Source organism: Euwallacea similis, chromosome 15 (genome assembly GCF_039881205.1).
Source record: "Euwallacea similis isolate ESF13 chromosome 15, ESF131.1, whole genome shotgun sequence".
In the NCBI taxonomy this organism is placed as follows: Eukaryota; Metazoa; Arthropoda; class Insecta; order Coleoptera; family Curculionidae; genus Euwallacea; species Euwallacea similis.
The window spans coordinates 2,412,121-2,429,148 of NC_089623.1; the positions used below are offsets into that span (position 1 = coordinate 2,412,121).

Genomic DNA, 17,028 nt, shown 5'->3' on the forward strand with positions numbered 1-17,028 from the left:
TGCATATTAATTTTTTTAATGGTTTTTGATACTACAGCACCTATTTGCTTTTATGACAATTACCACCCAAATGTATGTGTCTTCCACACACATATACAGGGTGTCCCTAAAAGATGTGTACAACGCTCTACCACGTAGAGTACAGTTCAAAATAAGTCGATTTAACTACACTTGCCTTAGTGCCTTAGTTAATAATAACCGAGATACAGGGCGTCAAAGGTGGAAAATTAAATCACATTTTCTTTAATATATTTCTACTGCTTCGAAATAACTTCAGGAAATTTTGTATTTCGGAATTTCTCGGGACCAGAAATCCAAATTTATCGTCGATTTCGTTGTATCTCCTAGGGGGCGCCACAAGTAGCTATTTCAATACATTTAAGTCGCCAATACTTTTTTGTGTCACGGTGTACGTCACTTTGAGTTTCAGAAATGTTTTTCCCACCTTTTTTACTTAAAAAAAGTATACCATGCTAATATCTCTAAAACCAGCCGTTTTCGACAAAATGGCATTCTAAGTTATAAACGCATAAAACATAAACAAAACATTTAATAGTAGAAACAATCAGTTATTAAAAATAATTTCTTTAAAGAAAACAGTTTAATTACAGTTCAATTACAATTTATAATAAATAACTAATTATTATTAACTTTCCTTAAAACTGGTTCAAAATGACTGCCACCTAGACGCCTGCATAGATTAATTCTATGCAAGAAATTAAGTTGTAGTCTTTGAAAAACTTCTTTATCATTTCTAATTACATTTGTACATTGCTGAATCCTTTGCCACAGATCATCTCTATTATTTACAGATGTCGAATAAACTTTTTCTTTTAAGCTTCCCCAAAAGAAATAATCCATAGGTGTCATATCTGGAGAGCGTGGTGGCCATTGTACTGGAGCGTTGTTACCTCTGCCAATCCATCTGTTTGGATATTGCTGATTTAAAAAGGCTCGAACATTAACAGAATGATGAGGAGGAGCTCCGTCGTGCATAAACCATACTTTTTGCCTCAGAGCTAAAGTTAAGTCTTCCAGCAATTCTGGCATCGTATTTTTCAGAAAATTTAAATAATTTTCTCCATTAAGCCGATCAGGTAAAATAACAGGACCAACAATGAAATTATCTACTATTCCAGCCCAAACGTTGATTCTAAAATCCTTTTGGTGGTGTCGTACTTTGGCTGTATGCGGATTTACCTCGGCATAGACATGTTCATTATGAATATTTGATATTCCAGTTCTAGTAAAACACGCCTCATCTGTAAACAAAATTTTTTTGTGGAAAAACATATCCTGCGTTCTCTGGTCATTTATGAAAGAACAAAAATCAAGTCGTAATTGGATATCTCCTGGTAAAAGCTCTTGAACTTTTTGTAAATGGTAAGGATGTAGCAAGTAATCCTTTGTAACACGATTTATCACACTTTTAGATATGTTTAGTTCTAAGCACAATCTCCTGCAGCTTATAGACGGTTCTCCATTAATTCGCTCTAAAATTTGTTCTTCTGCAGCGGAAGTCCTTATAGTGCGAGGATGTCCACAATTAACCATATAAGGAGCCAAACTGCCTGTTTCACGAAGCCGTCTTTCGATTCTTGCAAATGTTTGATGGTTTGGAATGCGTCTGTTTGGAAACATATCATGATATGTCCTTACAGATTTCCGACCATTTCCTCGACAAAACCCGTATGTTAACAACATATCCGTCATTTCTGCATTACTGTACCTTTCATTGGACATTTTGTAATGACGTACTACTATTAGTACTATTTAGATATCAGGAAATCACATAAAAAAGAAAAAAAATGATTTGAAACTTTCGAAGTGCCATTTAAAACAATGCAATAACAACAACTGCCTTAAATGTCATGTATTACGACTTGATATTTTATGCGTTTATAACTTAGAATGCCATTTTGTCGAAAACGGCTGGTTTTAGAGATATTAGCATGGTATACTTTTTTTAAGTAAAAAAGGTGGGAAAAACATTTCTGAAACTCAAAGTGACGTACACCGTGACACAAAAAAGTATTGGCGACTTAAATGTATTGAAATAGCTACTTGTGGCGCCCCCTAGGAGATACAACGAAATCGACGATAAATTTGGATTTCTGGTCCCGAGAAATTCCGAAATACAAAATTTCCTGAAGTTATTTCGAAGCAGTAGAAATATATTAAAGAAAATGTGATTTAATTTTCCACCTTTGACGCCCTGTATCTCGGTTATTAATTAACTAAGGCACTAAGGCAAGTGTAGTTAAATCGACTTATTTTGAACTGTACTCTACGTGGTAGAGCGTTGTACACATCTTTTAGGGACACCCTGTATTGACAAATATGGATACCGACTGATGTGTTACTTTAGTATACTATTAATTGCAAAATATTTTTTTTTTTTTAATTTTTTTTTATAATATATATTTTAATTATTGTTTAGGTGCAATAGTGTCAAAAAGCATTAAAAAAATGAACATGTAATAATTATTAAATTGAAAAAAAAGAATATGGACGTGGGCGGATTTGAACCGCGGATCCACAACGTCCAAAACAATCCCGCTATTGCTTAATTTACGGAACCACAGCAGTTCCGTAAAAGTTATAAACGTGTCTGATATTTAAGTTGCTTAAAAAACTTTACACACGTTTTTCTCGTTATCTAAAAGTTATCTAGTAAATCCTTGCACCTTTTAGTAGTGGGAGGACAACTGTACAGGGTGTCCTATTTTCATTGTAATCGTGTGATATCTCGGTTATTAACAAAGATAGAAAGATCCAGTTTTCGCAAACCTGTATCACTTTTTAGTGAAACTAATGATGACGTTGACAGAATAGATCCAGCCATCTTAGTACTTACACTACAGGGCGTTTTTGAAAATATTGTATTTTGGGATCCCCCCTATAGTTTGACTATGCGTCAAGTTATTGAAAATGCAAAAATGGTGTCAGATAGAGATTTTCACGTACCATCCAGTGGCGTATTCAAATTTTATTTATAACTCATAGTTTTCGAGATATGGACCAAACTTTTTTTAATGAGACACCCTGTATATTTTTACCTATTCCGAATCCCCTAATTTTCTCCAAAGCCCTCCTCCAAAAGTCACAAGCCTGATGGTCCCCTAAGAGGTAAAAGGTGCCACCGAGGAGAAATGGCATTAGATTTGGAAAACGTTTTATCCACTTTTTTGTTTTATATTTTGCCGTTTGAAGAGCAACCTCCATGAACGCAAGACATCAATGTAATATTTCTTATGTTATGCGAATCAATTTATTCCCCCATCATGCTTAATAATGCGTTCGTTAGAGAGTATTGAGCAAGTATTTACATTCCAGAATTTCTAAATTATTAGATTCTTCTAAGTGAGATAAATGCTTAGATACGCTTCGTTGGTTGCATGGCTGCATGCCATCAGAGATCTGCAATAAAAGTGAATAAATTATATCTGTTCCCTTAAAAATCTTTTACATTTTACGCATTAATGCTTTTCTTGGAAGGCTTGATTGCATGTTTGCTTATTAATTCAGCGGGTATAATACTTTATGGATTATTCCGATTGAGAGCACAAAGCGTGCCGCTGGTCAAACGGGTAATTGAGATGTAATGAGAAAACGTGAAAAAGCACTGAAAAGATGAATCTTTAAGAACAATCGGCACGATTTGAGTCGGGATTTAATTTGGTTTTTCCTGAACCTGACCACGTGGAACTGGCCAAATGTAACTCAATTTTAGATAATGACCATGCAAGAGTTCAATAAAAGAAACAAGACGTAGGGTTCCTTAACTGCTCCATCGACCGTGTACCCTAAGCCGATAATTACTTGGGCACCGACCGATGGGCTCTTGAGTAAAACTGACATTATGACGGTCAAATCGCCCTGTCATTACGTTGGCATCGTAATTGGGAGGCCTGCAACGTGCTGGGGATTGTAACCAGGGGCGTCCGATTTAACTAAAGAATGAGGACAAGCAAAAATCCTGAAAATCGAAATACTCAAATGTGCTTGCGATGCACATCTAGCAACTTCATGTAACTCTCAAGTAGATAAGAATGGCCCTGAAATTCTGAGTACTAAGATATGCACATAAAAAGTCCTAATTCTCAATAATCAGCGCAGTTGTTTACTTGTCTGGAGTCTATTATTCATACGGATTCATTAAGTCAAGTTATAGTTTGGTATTTTTATGAACTACTTCATTTAGATAACAAGCAAAGAAAGTAACTTTTAACACTCAAGTGGGAAATGTTGCCTACAAGCCGCTGGCGAAAGCGGCAACCACGCGGTTGCCACTTTCTAGCGAGTTATACACTCGTAGTAGTAGTTCATTGCGCTGTATCTATTATTCTTTTGCTTTTTTTCTAACAGACGTGTATGATAGAAATTTTTGACACACACGCTTATCGTATAACCTTGTTTGGTTTTTCCTAACACACTTGTGTGATAGAAATTCCCAACATACACGCTTATCATATCTCCTTGTTTGTTTTTTTTTCTAACACACGTATTTGATAGAAATTTTTGACACACACGCTTATCGTATAACCTTGTTTGGTTTTTCCTAACACACTTGTGTGATAGAAATTCCCAACATACACGCTTATCATATCTCCTTGTTTGTTTTTTTTTCTAACACACGTATTTGATAGAAATTTCTGACACACACGCTTATCATATCTCCTTGTTTTTTTCTAATACACGTGTATGATAGAAATACCTAGTACACACGCTTATCTTATCTTCAGATTTGTTTTTTTTTTGTTTCGTAGAGGTAGATGGAAAAACAAATAATTTGCTTGGTAATTCTATAGTAATACTCGGTTTTTCCAGCGGCTAGATGTTTGAAGAAATCTTAATGCAATGCTCCTTTAGAAGTTTCGAAAAGACAATTGATTTCAAGAAAATTTAATTTTTGCTAAAATATTCTAATAGGGATTGGTTTTTCCGGTTTGTTGGGTCGATTTTAAACGCTCTCAGAAATATACTGAAAGCTTGTAGAACAGCGATTATTTTAACTTATGGAGATTATGATTGTCTTGGTTTTGTAAGATGTTTTTATGTCATGAGTTTATTATAGACATTTTAAGGTTTGTTCGGTTTTGTTGATCAAAATAAAACATAAAAGTTAAACACATATACATAACAATTTATAGTTAAATCGAGACGTATTCTCTACCCTATCGTGTTCCTTGTTAATAATTCCAAAAATCATCATTTTCATTTATTTTGATATCTGAGCTAGTTTCCGAGATACCGACACCCTTTATGCAATTTAATTTAACTCAATTTTTCGATGATGGGGAAAGATGTTCGTTAGAATGCCTACAATATACTTACGGCAACTTAAATAAAAAATTTACTGAAACCGTTTCACGGTACGTACTAGATGGGGAAAAAATGAATTTTTTCTTCAGTTAAAAATTTAGCTAATTAGCGGCTTTCAGCTAAGAAGAAAAACTACGGTATTGGACAAAAAGGTTGGAACTTTCTTCAAATTCGAAATATTTTGTTAATATCTAATAAGTGAACTCTGGGTTATAACATTTTAATTAGTATACTATTGGTAAAATATTGCGGATACAATTGGCTTTGAAACATACAAACAAATAACTATATAGAGTTGTGCAAATATTTCAGGGCATTTTATGAAGAAAAGGTCATATGAACATATGTTCGCAACAGCCCAAGTTTTTAGCTACAAGGTGTTGAAATTTTTATTTTCAAATCATTATTTTTAAATTTCTTAGAAAGTAATTTGGATATTGCTTTTAATTTTGATTTATGTTAATGGGACATAAAACTCGGTATTTTAATTTAAAAAAAAATTATTGCTTGGTGTCCCTGCATACATATTTTTCAATATCAGATACGAAAAAAATGGTATGCCACTGGTATTTTTGCACAGGAGTATTTTTTTAATTAGGCTGGCAAATTCTATATGAAAAATTCGTCAATATTGCTAAATGAAAAAATTAAAATTTTATTGTTTTAATCAAGAACGGCTCATTTAACGAGAAAAGCATAAGAAACCTTTTTCATGTAAAACCGACTGGCTTAATAGAAAAAATATATACGCGAAAAAATATGGAGTTTTATGTCCCATTAACATACATCAAAATTAAAAACAACGTCTAAAGTACTTTCTGACAAATTTTAAAATAACGATTTGAAGAGAAAAATTTCAACACCCTATAACTAAAAATTTAGGCCGTTCAGGACAAGTGTATGTTCATATGAATTTTTCTTCATAAAATGACCTGAGGAATCACACTTTGAAATATTAGTACGACATTAAGAAACACCCTGTATAACAAATCTAGTTTTGAGCCTGGACAGAATGATTGGAACTAGGTATATTATACGTATTTAAGTTATCATTTTTTGATATAACGTTTTTAGAGAGAATGCTAATATGTTTGCAACTGAAAAACTAGTATGCCTAAAGGTGTTGCAGTTTCAGCTGATATGCGAGAGCGAATATTACGGATTTTTCATGAAGGTGTTAAGCAAAACATTATTGCAATCCAGTTGCAACAAAGAAAAAAAATTCAGTTTTGCGAGTTAGAAAACGTTTTAAACGTGAGAGAACCAAGGAAAAGAGAGAGCCAAGAATCCAAGAAAAGTCTAGATCGACCGCGAAAAACCTCAAGTTGGTTATAATTCATCTAAAAGCAGCGAAAAATGCCTAGACGCATGATAAACCATCCAGTGGTCCGATATATTGAAAATTTCAAAATATCTTATTAAATGTAAATTTCAATGTGCGTTTGATATACAGGTTTTTTTTTGATAGAGAGCCCTAATAAATGCTTATTTTTCCATTAGAACTTCGTCAAGAATCAATTTAGTTACCTGTAGGTCTCTCAAGTAAAATCTATTTTTACACGCACCTAATAGTTTCCAATTATTTCTGAGCATGAGTTATGTAGCCATCCGTAACATAACACCATCTGCAACATTACAGGCCCATTTGCATCTTCATGTGGTCATCTGTATTTCTTTGCATTTTGTCTTGTTTATACATATATTATCCCACATATGGACACCTGGCGCCATGGACAACCGAAGCCCGTTACGACCCAGGGATAAGGGAGTTAATGCTGTTTTGATTTTGACCATCCAGCAACATTTTAAACCACTGTAATCGCAATGCATGTTTATCTCTGACCCATTTTTTGTGTGACATACTGTGATGACTAATTTCTTCAATATTTAGACAGAGTACAGATAAGAAAATTATTCGATTATCAAAAAATTATCCGTTTGCATCTTCGTCCAACATTTTGGCTATCGTCAATGGAACTTGCCCTGCTGAAATCACGAATCGCACATTCGACGTAGTTTTAAACCTACCAAAAAGCCCATTCTAAGTAAGAAGAATATAAAGTAAGATTGCACTTTGCTCATTCTCATATTCATTGGGCCGAAGAAGATTGGAAACGAGTCGTTTTTACTGATGAATGAGAATTTAACTTACTTGAAAGTATTGGAGCTAGCTGTGACAGACGTCCAAAAGCAAGCGGTTGAAGAAAATGTTCATTAAGCTTATAATAAAATATGGTAGCGGCTCTGTAATGGCGTGGTACTGTTCTTTATAGGATGACACAGGTCCACTGCATTACGTAATAAGCAAAATGGATAGGTTTATATATTTGGATATTTTCCAAGACAAACTAGATCCCTACTTATTTGATACAATTCCTGTAAAGCATAAGTTTGATCCAAAACATTAATCTAAATTAGCACAAAAATATTTGTTGGAAGAAAAAATGTTATGTTTTAAAATGGCCGTCATATAGTCCCGATTTCGATCCCATTGAGAATTAGTGGGACGTACTGGATAGGAAAATAAAATAAAATCAAAAACCAACAAGAACTTTTTGAAAAATTAGAGAATGTGTGGTTCACTATGGATCGAACAATAATCGTAAAATTAACTCAATCTATTCCGAAGCGATGTCGCGATGTGATCAAGGCAAATGGGCAATGGAGGTTATCTGTTTGCATATTTCAAAGTCAATTATATCCGCAATATTTTACCAATAGTATACTAATTAAAATGTTATAATCCAGAGTTCATCTACTAGATATTAACAAAATATTTCAAATTTGAAGAAAGTTACAACCTTTTTGTCCAATACTGTACCTCTAGAAGTAGCTACATTTTTGAAAGCAAATTGAAATACTTTTGTTGTATTAAGAAATACAGAGTGCCCCAGAGAAATGTGTCCACCCTGAATATCTTTTCTTCTGTTTGTTAAAGAAAAACACTGAAACACGTTAATTTTGATAGAGAGAGAGACATCATTTAGTGGAAAAGTTATTTTCGAAATGTCATTCTTCTACTCCTGGAAACGACCTCTTTGAAATTTTCAAATTGGAAAAGAGGTTGTGTCATATTTCGTTTAAAAGGTAATTTTATTTTCTATACAACCGCGTTTTTTTTTTATTTTTGTACTTCGGGTTTGTAAAAATTAAACAAAAAACAAATAACTTGATTTTAACCATTTTCACTGATACTTTATTTATATTATCGTAAAAAATATTGAAAGTGATCTGCGTTGGCTTCAATGCACATGTATAGCTAATCCTCACAACGTCGTCGCGCATTATCTAACATTTCTGGTGTTATTGACCTGCACTCTTCAACGATTCGGGTCGTAACTCCTCGAGGGAATCAGATTGTGTGTTATAGATTTTGGCCTTCAAATGTCCGGATAAGAAAAAATCCAGTGGGCTAAGTTCGGGAGATCTCGCGGGCTATTCCATTGGACCTCTTCCGCCAATCCATCCTCTAGGGAATTCTTCATCTAGAAACTGTCAGACAACAGCAGTGTGGTGTGGAGGTGATCCATCCCTTTGAAAAACTAATTTTTGTTCTTGTTTTGAGAGGCGGGGGTCTTGTTCAAGTATTTCAGTTATCCTGGGAAAAATCAGCGTCTTATACATAAAAATTGTAGATAGTTTTCTCCATTTAAGTTTCCAGGAATGAAAAATGGTCTAACAATGTGGTCATCCATCATTCTGGCTCAAATGTTTAATTTTTGAGGTTGTTGAGTATGGGTCTCTTGGACCATACAAGGGTTAACGTCATTCCAGTAACGACAGTTATGTCTGTTAATTTCGTCTTTTAAATAGAACGAACATTCATCAGAAAATGTTGTATTATACAAAAAATGTTTGTTTAAATGTAATATGAATTATGTTTAGTCATTTTTAAACTTGGTTTTTAAAAACTACTTTATTAATAAATTTTAAGAATATAATGATCAATTCGTCACATAACTGCTCAACAGAAAATTATGTAGCAGAATCAAATCTGAATCGGTTGAAGACTGTTCTTATGTCTAGTGTTATCGCCAAATTTTTAATGATGTCTTGCTGAGGGTTCCCATGGTTTTTGTTTGCATAGTCCTATTGATATGGTATTTGAGCTTTAATGATAGTCTCCTTGATATGGTAATTGGACGTTTATGAGAAGTCCATAGTCCGTGTTGGTCTAGGTATTAGATAGGGCGGTCAGGGTTCATAACTCATGTTACTAAATAATTCGCAGATTTCTAATCGTCGGTCGAAATCATCCTCATTTAATTTCTGTACTAGTTTTATGACATAAAGATGGAATTTTACTTTTTTTTAAAATTCTATGAATAGTACTTTTTGAAACACCGGATTCCTCAGCAATCCTTCGTACAGACGTTCTGTTGTCCATTTGTACATGTGCCAGAACCGCGAATTGGATTTCATCACCACTCATTGGGCGGTCAAATTCGTGTTTTTTTTTTTGGACGAAACCAGTCTCATTGAATTTCATTAACACCTCAGGTACCTAAGGGTGGCTTACCATTTTGTTTGGAAGATTTAAATTGAAGGCACGAGCCGCCGCTCTTGTGGAATTTGTTTTTTAAATATCTCGATTTTGCCTTGCAACGTGAATTAACTTGTTTTGGTTTGCACAATGGATTTTTTTCTGTTAAAATTGTTTCATTGCACAAAAACTAACATACAGTGGTCAGACTTGCAGCATAATTGCTTACAAAAAATTGTGAGTAGAATGATGTCCTTCCCATAGTTAAGGGCAATTTTATATTATCCTTTTTCGGTAGGTTCTAATGGGTTCCATAGATGTCTTTGCACAGGGTAATATACAGCGTTTGTAAAAAGTATTGCAACACGTTTATAACTTTCATAAACGTGATATTTTTTAAAATATTTAAATACATATAATTTTATTAAAAAAAAGGCTTTTAATACATTATTTTTGATGTTAAAAATTTTCACCCTTATCCAGCTACTTTACTAACTTTTTGTCTTCAAATGCAAAGGTACCCATTGTAGTATATCAAACGAGAGGTAATTTAATATGGTATACAACGCTATTCTCATAACTAAAATTTGATCTACGGTTTTCTTAAAAAATAAAGTTATTGAATACAAAATACAGTAACTTACTATACATCATAATAACTTGTGTAAATCTTTAATTTAATAAAAAATTAATAAAATTAAAAATTGACTGCAAAATGATCTCTTGCCACGAAATATTAAAACCTCTAAGTGAAGAGGAAAATATCAATAAATTGTTCCTTTAAAAAATTAAGGTTTGTCAGCTTTAAATGGAATGTTAGAAATGCCATTATTATTAATACATTTGGGGACGTCAAGAAGTTTTGAGTCTAACTGTACGCTTTCAGCATTTATTACAATAACATTCATAGTGAAAATTAAGTTGTTTGGTTTTTGTTTAGTTTACACAAGATGGATCTACAAAAATAAAAAATAAAAGCCTGATTATGTAGAGAATAAAATTACCTTTCAAACGAGATATAACATAACACGACCCCTCGTCCAATTTGAAAATTTCTAAGAGGCGGTTTCCAGGGGTAGAGGGATGACGTTTTGAAAACAACGTTTTCGCCAAATCACGTCCCCCTCCTTATCAAAGTCGATGTCTCTTAGCGTTTTTTTAAACAGACAACAGAGAAGATATTCAGGGTGGTCACTTCTCCCTGGGACATCCCGTTCAGCTTAGCCTACGCCACTGGGTGTTCCCATATGGCGCATGCAGGGCAGGCTAAAGACTTAAAAATTCTTGGTGCTACAAAAGAGCCCAACAGGCGTCTTTATTATAGTTCGTTAGGCGCCCAAGAACCGTATTATTTTGCCGCTATCAAGATGAAGAACATTAAATTCTTACATAAGTAGCTAATAAATAAGGCAGATATTTTCCAGAAAGGCTTTTTTCAGTGGTTTTCTAAGAATCTCGTTTGAAATAACAAGTTTGCTGCAGGAACCATTTGTCAAGTCTCAGCCCCACGTACAAGACAGGTTGAGGAAGTGACCAGTGTAATAAGCAATATCCCTAATTAGGCTTTACTATACATTATATTTTTGCTCGAATTGACAGCATATTAAGTGGCCGTGGCGTGTTAAGTGATCCTATCTACGCGAGTCGATCTACACGTACCATCAACATCCGTTTGTAATAAGACGTATGTGACCACGCATTCTTTTCATAAATTTATCAGACAAGCAGACTTGCATCTTAATTAGCCAGTGTGTTATGAGATGAATCTAATTGCCTTGCCCTGTAACCACTTTTTCCACGACTATGCCTCTTGGAGGGACCGGATTTTTCTCCTAAAGGTGGATGCGACTTCGCGATTCATTCAGCCGAACAACTTGCGAATTCCATGTTTTAAATTAACAAATGCTAATAAATAAATCTTCACCTCGCCATTTTCAGAATGTTCCCCATTAAATACAATATTCGAGCCGTTAGCTACGTTCAACACTTCAGCAGGAATAACTGAAGACTCAAAGTTATGGCCCTGCCAGCGCCGGTAACACAATGCTGTGGTAATGCGCCATAAATAAAGGTGTTAGGTGTGCATACATACAAGGTATGTTTAATAGTAACGTCCATACGTTTCTTCGACTTCTTATCGATGAAAACGGTCACGATGGAATATCTTAACGCCGAGCTCATATGGTGCAGGAATAGGTCCATAAATCTTGTTCGATCGGCCAGCAAGGGGCTAAAAAGATAAGTGGGTGTAAGTGTATAGGGCTGGCCACGCAACCCGTTCTTTAGGAAATGTCCGACTTCTCACTATCGTATCCAATGAAATTGGGTGTCAGTCTAGGCATTTTGAGTCCCAGTGAAATATTTTCAAAACGGCGGCACTTCCGGTTACACCGGAAGAAGCTAACCACTTCGTTATTTTGAATGGAATCCTCTAATTTTTTTACCATTTTCGGATTTTTTGCTAAATTTTAAGCCCAGTTTAGGTAAAGTGTCTTATGCCTGACGTTTACTGTTTCCGAGTTGTACTGGAAAATTTGGAAGTTTTAACAGCTGCAAGAATTCAACCGGAAATCGGCATCGTGGGCCAGCCGCTGCGAATTTAGGGATTGGTATTCTGAGACCCAAAGATGACCTGTCCAGAATCGGTCCAGGGAACCTTAATAATACGAGGACAGTCCCAGAAGTACCTGACCTAACACATAAAGAAAAAAAAATGGAAAATATTATATTATTTCTCAACATAGTCTCGTTCGAGATTGGCACACTTTTCCCAGCGATGTCCTATATTCTGTTTATAGTAGGAAACTTCGAATAATATGTTTCAAAATAGGCATCAATCTCAGATTCCACCCATTTATTATTGGCAAATCTCTTTCCCTCCAGCCATTTTTTCAAGTTTGGAAATAGAAAATAATCTGAGGGGGCTAAATCTGGCGAATAGAGTGGGTGAGGAAAAAGTTCGAAATCAAGTTTATTGATTTTAGCCATAGTGATGACAGAAGTGTGGACTGGTACGTTGTCTCGATGAAACAAGATTATTTTTTCTCCAAATACTAATTTCTGTGGGATCTTGCAACTGAAAATTTTCAAATTATCCGGTATAACTCGGAAACGATCAATTTTAGGCAAAAGGTACTTTACACAAATTAGGAGGGTTCCATTTAATATAACGAAGTTGGCAGCTACTTCCGGTATAGCCGGAAGTGCCGCCATTTTGGGAATATTTTACTTAGATTTAAAATGGTCGATTCTAGCCTGAGACACAATTTTATTGGACTACGATGGTGGGATATCAAAAAATTTTATAATGAACGAGTTGCATGACTAACCCAGTATATCAATACATAAAAAACTGAATAGAGCGAAAGAAAAGCAGTGTAATACAGAAATTGGAACTGGAACGCTAATCTGAAAGTTACTTCAGGCTAATTACATTTTTTTAACAAAAATATCGTGCCATTCATTTAGATACTTTTTAAAACAATGTTCCTTTAAACCGTTTTCAAACTAATTAATGTCGCCCAATTCTTTTTCGAGGTCTGTTAAATTTTTTCAGTTAGTTGAAGCAATTTTTTTACTTTTTTTCGACGAATACGTTTTTTTAATGAAATCGAATTTAGGGCCTAATTTATTATAATGTGTTTACAATGAAAAATTCTATGGAGGAGACTAATGTTATTCTATCTTTTATTTGTGCTGACGAATTTTTAAGTTTAGTTTAGATCAATTCTGATCATTCTCAAACAAAGTACTGGAAAAACAGGAAAATTAAAATATTCGTGCTCACTTCAAAAAATAGATATTATACAGTATCACACATAAAATATTCGTCCTATACAATTTTTTTTTACTCATGAACTTACGTAAATTTTGTCTTGGCCTTCCGGTTCTGTTTCAAAAACGGTGACAAATGACATTCAAATAAAAAGACGAATGACTGTCAAATTGTAAAAATTTTGTAGAAATTTGGAAAACCGCAAAAGAAAAAGTTAATTAATTTCTTATTTTCTATCCATATGCCAATTTTCAAACTTCGCTGGTGACTTTCAAAGTGATATTTATTTATAAAATTATGTCTGCATCAATCAGCTTTATAGAAATACCGTAGAAAGTTATATTGAGTACTTGCTTTGTGATCTAGACCGACTTTGCGTTAAGGCGTACACGTCTCTTAAACGTTTTTTGCATTTTATTTAGATTTATTGGTTACTTTTATTAAAGCCTTAACTAGTAAATATTTATGCAAACAATTACTTTGACATAATAAAATTATTATCAGAACGTTGTTGACCGAATAAAATAGTTTGAAAATAAAGAAATTAACAATAAAAATTAATTTGAAGTTCAGTCGGTAACCTTGAAAAGTGGCACATGCGCTAAAAAAAGAAACCAAAAAACTTTTTTTCTTTGTGATTTTTCAAAATTTTGCCAAATGATAATAAATTTTGAATAAAAAATTTATAATTCAACATTTTATTTTTTTATTTCATTGTCATTTTTCGTCATTTTCGAAGCAGAATCGGAAAGCAAAGCTAAAATTTATCTAAATTCATGAAAGTAAAAAAAATCTCAAATGCAGAGTACTTTAAGTGTCGATACTGCTTATTCTATGTTTATAAAACAAATCCAACGTTCGTACTTCTAACTCTATTGACTTAGGCAAAATTTTGAAAAAAGCTAAAAATTTTTCTTTAAACCTCCGACTATCACGGAACTAAAACTTACTCAAAAAGGTATAAAGCGTCTTTTTCCTCAATAACTTGAATTATGTAATATATTATGGGTCCTAATACAGATGTTCGTTGAGAACCCGAAAATGGCATCGGCATTTTTCAAAAAGTCGGCTTTTCGACAGCTTTCCCGTCGCACCATTCGCCTTGCATTGTAAACGTGGTAATTTATATGTTGAGCCTGTGCTTTAAAACTTGCCGCCTGTCTACAAAAACTTTGATTTGTATAGAGCGGCTTTTCATAAAGCTCTATTGTGTTGAGGGTAAAAATTCGCTTCCGTTTTCGAATTGCCTAAAAATTACCAGAGTCTTGCTATGCCTAGAAACTTTAGATATTTTCCCTTGCCATAATCTACACATAAAAGAAACTAAACCAAAAGGCTCTCTTCATGCATATTCTTGCATAATCACTTCTCTGCACTATATTCATCACCAGTAACTCTTTTGTATCTGAGAGCCATCACAAATGTTGCAGACATTATCTGCACTTCGATCTGCATTATCTGTTCTTCTATCTCTCACCACTAAAGGCAGACACCTCTGGAATGTCTCTTCAATCAAACGGCTTAATTTATTATTATCTTCTTGAAGGAACGTCTCGATTATAGATGCATGAAAGTGCCTGTCAGATTTTTACCATTCAAATCTATTCTTGTGGATGGACAAAAGATGATTAATGCAACGTATAAATTAAAGATATAGATCGGTCGAGAAGAGATGAGATTTTTCAGGGTTTATTTCGGCTAAAATAAAAGTGACGGCGATTATGGATGAGTAGCGCAAAAGGTACATGAAAAGAAAAAAGAAAATAATTAGAAGGACATTGAGAAAAAGGAATATGAAAAGTGCTCATAGAGTTGAAACCCAATGCAAATGCATCTCTGCTCTATTAGGAATATGATCCTTTCTTTCAGAAGCATTTTGCAAACAATAGGAATTGAAGAGGAAAATTATGCTTGATTCTTGTTAAGTAAGACAGTCGTGATAAAGAAGATAAAGAAAAACACAAAGAAATACTAGCATTCACTTAGCGCGAATAAAATCGTTAGAAAGAGAAAAAATTTAAGGAGAATGTGAAATAAAATTTGATCGATGACGCCAAACGAAACCATCATGTAAGGATAGTATTAATTAAGAAGAAATAATTGCCTAAGAACCGAAACTAGAGTAACACAAGAGGATATGGAAAAAATATTAATAACCTGGATTCACTTGACTTAAATTCACGTAGTAGCCAGTCAAACAGTTACGATTTGCCAAAAAACGAATCCCTAGGTCTCAGACTCTTATTTTAGAATTGCTTAAATTTTAATACAATAATTTCAAAGCTAAATTTATTACTTTCCTTACCGCACTTCATAACAAGGAACACTAGGACCCGACAGCAAAGGTGAACATGCATACAGCAAGAGGAAGTCAACAGAAACAACTCTCCATTTATTAGTACAAAAAATAGAAAATACTTATTCGATGCAGTACTACATTATTAGAGCAAACTAATAATTATAACTATCATTTCCCACGGAGAAATTCGCTTCACTCATGGCGCAATGATCTTGAGGGAATGATGCTTATTATATGCGAGTACAAGATTATATTTCATCCAAGGCTAAACATGGGGAAAAATTCCATTTAAATAATTCCGTTAGAAGAAGTTATTGTTGCTTATCCATACGTCTTGAGTAAATCAATTTTTCTTAATTTTTCGATGATTTTTCACCTATTTTTGTTTACTTCTAGGACTTCATTGATTTACATATAATTTTTTTGTGAGTAGAATTTCTAAGCGGTTTGACTTTAAATCGCAAAATAATTAACAATAAAAAACAATAATTATCATCAGGTTCTCATGCGAATCGGTAAATTGAATGTAAAGATATTACATACCCTGTATAGAGATACAGGGTATGCCAAATCGGATGTACTATCATTGCTATCTCGTAAACGGTAAAAGTTACAGGGTCGGCTAAAGTTTAAAAATATGCCTTTAATATTCTTTTAAAACTGAAAAAAATGTTGCCAAATGATTTTAGTTTTCAAGTTATTATGGAAAAACTAAAATTTAGCCAAATATATTATAATTTTATTTGCTTAAGGTAATATTCGTGAACGGTTTTATTACAAATTAGAAAATAGGGTCTGTAAGTGGATGAAAGTTTCAAAATAATTAATGATACCTATTCAGATATTATTTTTCCGCTTTTTATAGCTTATTCCACTTTCAAATTTGGAAATGTTCTAAATTAAAAGTCTATTATTACTCATTTATTATTGATTATCTATGGCTTGATTGATAATTTATTTGCCTATATAATATTTTTGAGCAACATAATAATTGCTTTTTTAATTCGAGTTCCAGGACTGGCCTACCTTCTTGAGAAAAAATGAAAATACCTTTTTTTAAACTAAAACGTCGAAAAATTCTGTCATATGGTATATCATTGTAAAGGGGTTACTTGGGACTTTCAAAAATCTGCCTAAAATATACAG

General features: G+C 33.6%; 1 protein-coding gene across 1 annotated transcript; it reads right to left on the bottom strand.

Annotated features, from left to right (window-relative positions):
- Positions 1-636: 636 nt before the first annotated feature.
- LOC136413765 (uncharacterized) lies at positions 637-1,743 on the bottom strand. Its single transcript, XM_066397469.1, has one exon. The coding sequence runs from the start codon at positions 1,741-1,743 to the stop codon at positions 637-639; it is 1,107 nt and encodes a 368-aa protein (XP_066253566.1).
- Between the last annotated feature and the right edge of the window lie 15,285 nt (positions 1,744-17,028).

Excerpts from the sequence above, each read along its gene's own strand:
- LOC136413765 (XM_066397469.1), bottom strand. The coding sequence starts at position 1,743 with ATGTCCAATGAAAGGTACAGTAATGCAGAAATGACGGATATGTTGTTA.